The sequence below is a fragment of the Struthio camelus genome, chromosome 22 (genome assembly GCF_040807025.1).
Source record: "Struthio camelus isolate bStrCam1 chromosome 22, bStrCam1.hap1, whole genome shotgun sequence".
Classification (NCBI taxonomy): domain Eukaryota; kingdom Metazoa; phylum Chordata; class Aves; order Struthioniformes; family Struthionidae; genus Struthio; species Struthio camelus.
This window is the reverse complement of record NC_090963.1, coordinates 3,923,860-3,929,859: the sequence shown is the minus strand read 5'-3', so window position 1 is coordinate 3,929,859 and position 6,000 is coordinate 3,923,860. Positions and strand designations below refer to the sequence as shown.

The 6,000-nt window shown below is 42.8% G+C and overlaps 1 protein-coding gene across 8 annotated transcripts in view; it reads right to left on the bottom strand.

Moving 5' to 3' along the window:
- Positions 1 to 1,254: 1,254 nt before the first annotated feature.
- Positions 1,255 to 6,000, bottom strand: part of ARHGEF12 (Rho guanine nucleotide exchange factor 12) — a 77,870-nt gene continuing 73,124 nt past the window's right edge. For all 8 annotated transcript variants that reach the window (XM_068916502.1, XM_068916504.1, XM_068916501.1 and 5 more), the window contains 4 exons: positions 5,259 to 5,744; positions 3,293 to 3,609; positions 2,682 to 2,754; positions 1,255 to 2,083 (listed from right to left, as the gene is read on the bottom strand). In XM_068916502.1, the coding sequence (XP_068772603.1) occupies positions 2,073 to 2,083; positions 2,682 to 2,754; positions 3,293 to 3,609; positions 5,259 to 5,744 (887 nt within the window). In that variant the 3' untranslated portion in view covers positions 1,255 to 2,072. The remainder of the gene's footprint in view (positions 2,084 to 2,681; positions 2,755 to 3,292; positions 3,610 to 5,258; positions 5,745 to 6,000) is intronic.

The following is a 6,000-nucleotide window of genomic DNA, read 5'->3' as shown; positions in this document are numbered from 1 at the left end:
GGAAGTCTAGGTATTTACAACCAAAGCAACCGTATGGCTGAAGGTGAGGAGGGGAGATCCCACCCGTGGAACAATGGAAGCACTTGGCTAATACTGACAGTATATTCATGCAGGTGCAACAGGACAGGCCTTAGCGGGTCACGGGGAAGAGGAAGCTCCTGCCAGCATGGAAGAGACCACTTTGGCTTGGGTTGGCAGCGAAATGCTCCCGCTGGTGAAAAATTATACTTTGTGCAACTGGCTCTTAACGCAAGAGAAACTCCTCCCTGCTCTATAATGGCCCATGGCTCCAGCTTTCACACCAGGCCCCAAATCATCTCTCCTCAACCTGTGTCAATGTCTATACGAACTTATCCCTTGCATTTTTCTAATGGTAGGAGCAAGAACTGCTTTTCGCTACACATGAGTAGAAAAAGGACAGATTTGATTCTCTGCCAGTAGCTAAAGAGAAAACATGTTTGTGTTAATGGAGCAGGGAGTACGATCTTTATGCTGACCAAAGACAGATTCTCAGCACTTCATGATCCACACAGTAACGCAAACAATGCTGTAACAGTCCTAACATGCTAATGGGATTTACAGGTCTGGCATACTCTTCAGTTTGGGTTAATTAGCTTAAAACCTGGAAAGAGGGTGCAAAAAGACTGCCTTACCCAATTTCCACTAGCAGTCTTTGATTCAAGGTGTCTGTGACACTGAGGACAACTTGAATCACTCTGCACCAAGCAGGAAGTGCCTGCCCTAGGACCAGCTTTAGAGCGCAGGCACAACCACCCCAAGCCATCCAGCGTGAGCTCTTCTGGCAGTCTGACATTTACCATCTTGTTCCCAGACTGGAAGGAATTCCAACAGCAAAACCCATTAGAACTGGCCTAAGGAAGTACTGGAGAGCTGTTTTAGCCTTCTTTGCTTTGCACATCTCTGTTTCAGTAAGAATATATTGGCACAAATTGGTGTTTGAAGAAAAAAAAAAAAAAAAAGAGGAGATAAGAAAAAAAAAAAAAAAAAGGAGGAAACACCCCAAGCCCTCAGCAAGATATACCTTCAGGTACTAAAATTTACTGGCCCTATAATCAGCAGTACCTGTGGCTAACTCAAATGGCAGCCCTTATTCATTCAGTAGTGAATCAGGGACAGACACCCATCTGTCCCACATCTTTGAAACACTTCTGGGTTTGCATTTTTTCTTTTTGATCCAGAGAAGAGTTACAAAAGTGCTGCAGGTCCAAGTATTTTTTATCACTTTACAAAGGAGACAATGATCAAAGCCAACAAAGTCAAGAAAAAAATTAAACCCATCTTTCTCCTCTCCCAGTTTGATCCTGCATGTCAACAAAAGAGACCCCTAATGGGAGAGGGGAAAAAAAAAGTTTGCCCATCTCAAGTGCCTGGCTATTTAGCGCATGGAAAATTCTTGTTACACATGCGATGACATGAGCAGTTCCCATGCAACTGTTGAATACAGACAGTTCCAGCCACAAGTCATCTTAACATCTTCATAAGTAGCTCTTCGCATGGCAGTTTGATTGCCAGCAGGGAGTGCAGAGTCCAGTCCAGTGAAGTAAAGATACACGTGCACACAGATACACCCTCTCCCTCAGACCTGACCCGTTCAGGAACAGCTGGAGGCAGAGTGTACTATATGCAGAGGGCTAGAACTGCTACTACCCAATTAAAATAAAACAAGAAAGGCAAATTAAAAAATTAAAATGTGCTTTTGATACACGGAATGAAGTCAAATAAATACAATGATTTTTTTTTTTTTAAATGTCTAAATACATTTTTATATCCTACACCCAAAGCTCTGTACATTTGGTTTGGTTTTTCTGTTCTGAATCAAAAATGAATTTCTGGTAACAAGGAGAGGAGGAGTAGAATAGAAGAGACTCCCTCACTGACAAGATAGTGCAGATGCCCCACAGGAAAAGCACCCCCTACCCACTGTGTTAGAGAATGGCTCACACTTGGTGGTCCACAGACAAAACCCTAAGGTCTCAGAATCCACATGGAAGACGGTGGGTGCTAGGTCCTGACGCTCTTCATCCAACCTTCAGCCACTTCTGGAAACGTGACTAACTTTTATCTGAAGGAGAAAAAAGGATGGTAAGAGAGGGAGAAGGTACACTGAGACGAATGGTTAGCATTTCTGAACACACAGTACTAACAGAGAAAGCACGGTGTGAGGGACAGCACACATTTAACTTGAAGATCTTTGTTAATAACTCTAGGAATCGCACCTCAACGACGCTCGAGGCCAATTTAAAGGGACCTGTGGCAACCACTTCATACAGAAACATCACAGAGAAGGAGAAGACACTGAAATCATTTTACACGTTCAACAATCTGCCTTCGGGACTCTGTGTCAATCTGGCCTTCTCTGAAAGAGAAGCTGCACATCCTGAGATGTAGGGCTTTGGCAGGCAGGGGCGCTCCGGCTTACAAACAGCTTTTCCAGAGGAAAGAACAGGCTCCTCCACACCTGTGTGTTTAAATGGGTTCCGCTGACCTTCCCTGGAACGGCCTCATGGCCTCAGCCCTGTGGGAGCTGCTGAAGTAGCTAAAAACCTTTTTTTTGGTGAAACATTAACAACTGACTTTGTGCTCTTTGGTTAATGCCTAAAGCCAGCGTGGTATATGCTATCAATTTACAGATATTCAATGAGCAAAGGTCTGTTGCGTACCTGAGTGCTCTCCCGTGGAGGCTGATCCAGCCAGCCCTTGGCGACGGAGAATGGTGTAGTCTTCCTCAACCTCCTAAAACAAACAGAGATGGCTATGATGGATAGGGAATTCCCAACACACGTAAAAAATCATTTTGGAAACAATGAGTTTTAGTCTGCTGCAAATCAGCACTTTCACTTGACATGAGCAGCAATGTGCAGTGTATTTAATAAGCTTCTTTTATGTCAGTTACTTATTTTGCTTAGGTCAGCAGTCCCTTCAAAATTCCACGGTTGCAGATTTGCATCAGTTTGTCCTATCCCTCAGGAAAAGCCTGCATCTGCAAACTTGCATCGAAGTAACATACATATCTCCTACCTCTATTTACACACAGTTACTTGCTTGTGACCCAGAATCTAATGCAAACAACACAACAGCAAGTTGTCGCTTCAAAAGCTTCCACAGATAAGAGCCAAAGACAGAAAAAGACACAACTGCTCTCATAAACAACAGGGAAGGAGTCCTCTTGCAGTTTACTTTCTTCCCCCTCAAAATTATTTTCAAACTCTTTTTTGAACAAAGCCTAATGAATATGAAAATCCTGAATACTGCAAATAGAAACACACTATACCTTTAACTTTTCAAGGTCATTCTCTATCTTCTGAATATACTGCATCATCTGCATACGCGACTCTATAGAGAAGTGAGGGCTTGCTACAACTGAGCAGGAGGACTCTTCCACTCCCCCCCAGCGTGAGACCATCATCTCCTCAGCAAACGGGGAGCTTCCTCCATCTGACTGGGCGTCCCGCGGGGAAACTGGCTGCTGCCGGGCAGAGTCCAAAGAGATGTGGCCACTTGCAGCGCACTGGAGAACTAGAGACGATACCTCTTCATCTGTGGAGCTCTCCTGCACTGTTCCATATCCATCAAGGATCAAATAATTTCCTGTTAAGAGCACAAGCTTTTTACTAACACCTCCAGCTCAACGACCAGCGAGAACCACTGAACTGTAGACAGTTTAAGCAGACTTTAAGATAGATAAGTGTTGAAAGATCCACCTCTTGAGACATTTTAAAATGGTTAAGAAAAAGCATTTGTGAATACTACATAGAACAGGGATTATTTTAGAGCAGACTAGCTTGGCTCTGAATTGGGCTTCAGAGATCATGGACGGTTTGTGGACTACAGCTTGAGAATTACTTCATTAGATGAGCTAATCACCTTTCCTTTTGTTTTTCCCAACTTTGCGTTCACATTATGATGTCCGAAAAACTTTCGCTTATATTAACGGTACCTAACAAATCCGACTGCTGGATTTGTTAACTCTCTCTGCTAGTTATGGTACTGAGGACGCTTTTAGATAGGTTATCATTAGCAAATTATACTTGGTAGCTGTTATAAAGCAATTATAAACAAAAATGCTTTCAAAACCTGCATCTAGCAACAGAATCGTTCTAAATGATTTCTCTACAGTATTAGAGTAAAGCTAAAAACAAGCCAATCTAATTTTGATGTCCCTGCACAGTTAAGAAAGTAAATAGCCTAAGAGGTGACCAATAAATTAGATGCTTCAAGACGTTGGCTCATTTTTAATAATTTAAAATGTGCCAGTGATTCGAGGAAAGAAAAATGATTTTCAATATAGAGTTGGATCCAGACAGTCAGGAATTGTTGGCTAGTTTACATTGACGGAATTCAATTCTTAAATAAAAACATATTTATGGATAAGTGATTTCAAGACTAACAGTCATATATAATCTACCTACTAGTAGCCATTTCTACTACAACATTCATGTGAACAACCTCTGGGCTAAACTTAGTGCGGTGTCACCACTTTGGCTTATTGGAATCAAAGGACTCTGCAAACACAACATACACAAAGCCCCATGAAAGTGCTTACAGTTGCTGTCTTAGAGCTAGCTTTCTTCTGAGTTAACAGCTCTAAAACCTTCACGATGAGTGGAAGGGATATGCTTTGAGATGCTGCCCAGGTAACCATTAAATATAGCATATGTAATAATAATAGTAAAAATAAGTTTTTAAGAACTTCAGACTGGGAGTTAGGTCACAGGGCACAATGACAATGCAAAGCTAAACTCTGAGTTTCTTTTTCAAAGCTCAATCAGAAGAAACCAATAGAATAGCTACAAAATAGCCTGAGTCATGGGATTCTGTGTGCATAGACTAAGACAGCGCTTCTTTGCCTTCAGGGAAAATGCTCTCCCTACAAGTCCCAACAATCAGCTTAGAGATAATGTGGTCCAGCAGTAACAGCAATCAAGAGCTTGCATTGTGTCTATACCTCCGTAATTATGGTTTGTCACAGTGTATTAACCCCGCGGTATTTCAGCTATTCTTCTCATAAAATACAGAATTCATTAGGTATGTGTTTGTATAGCCCTATTCAGGGCTAAAATAACTTTCAAAGACTAGAGAGCTAATTTTAAATGTCCTGTACCATACTAGCAAAAGAGGCTTCACCAGGAAAACATACTGTGATTTTCTTTATGCATCTTCTACTTAACAGTGAACTCAAGTCTCCAATATCCAATCAGGACAGACTGTCATTCAATGAGCGAATGAAATGTGCTCACCTGAGATCCGAAGTTGCACATCATCTTCCTCCTTCCTTTCCATTAGTTCGCTTTCAGATGGATTTTCGTCACTGTGAGCTTCTCGAGCATCAAAAAAATGTTCCCCGCTTTCATCAGTGCCCACCCCTTCCAGCTCTGTGGTTGAGATCTCCAGATTCATATTTGTGTGGTCTATTGCTAGGTTACTACTTGACCTGGGGTCTCTCGCTATAAGCTGCATGGCATCCCCTGAAGCCGGTGATTCAGCTGAAGTCCGGAGGCCGTAACTAGCCATGGATTCATTAGTTCCGGTTCTCAGAAGCATCCCGTCCGTTCCAGGCTGGGAATATTTGTCATTGTCAGAGCGCTGTAGTCCACGCTCATTTCCACTCTCAATATGGGCTTCCTGGGAAACAGTCCTAAACCTGGGAAAGCGCTGCCGGTCTTCAAGGGCCCCCTTCTCAGAAAAGCCAAACTGCTGTACCAACAACTGCTTCAGCAAGTCCACTGCAAGTAGAGATAATGTTCACAAGGCTTCATAGACCATATCTTCTCTAACATTGACTAACACAAAGCTTTAACACAAAGGCTGCTCTTTCAAAAAGAGAGGCCTCATAGCAGCCAGCCCTCTCATTGCTCCTGGCAGGGAAGACAGGGGTAAAAAGCAATACATGAAGTCTGAAGCCCTGTACCCACGCCTTACCCCCCCGTTTCACTTTGCAAGCAAGGACAACCCACAGCACTATAAGTCCCATCTTGCTAA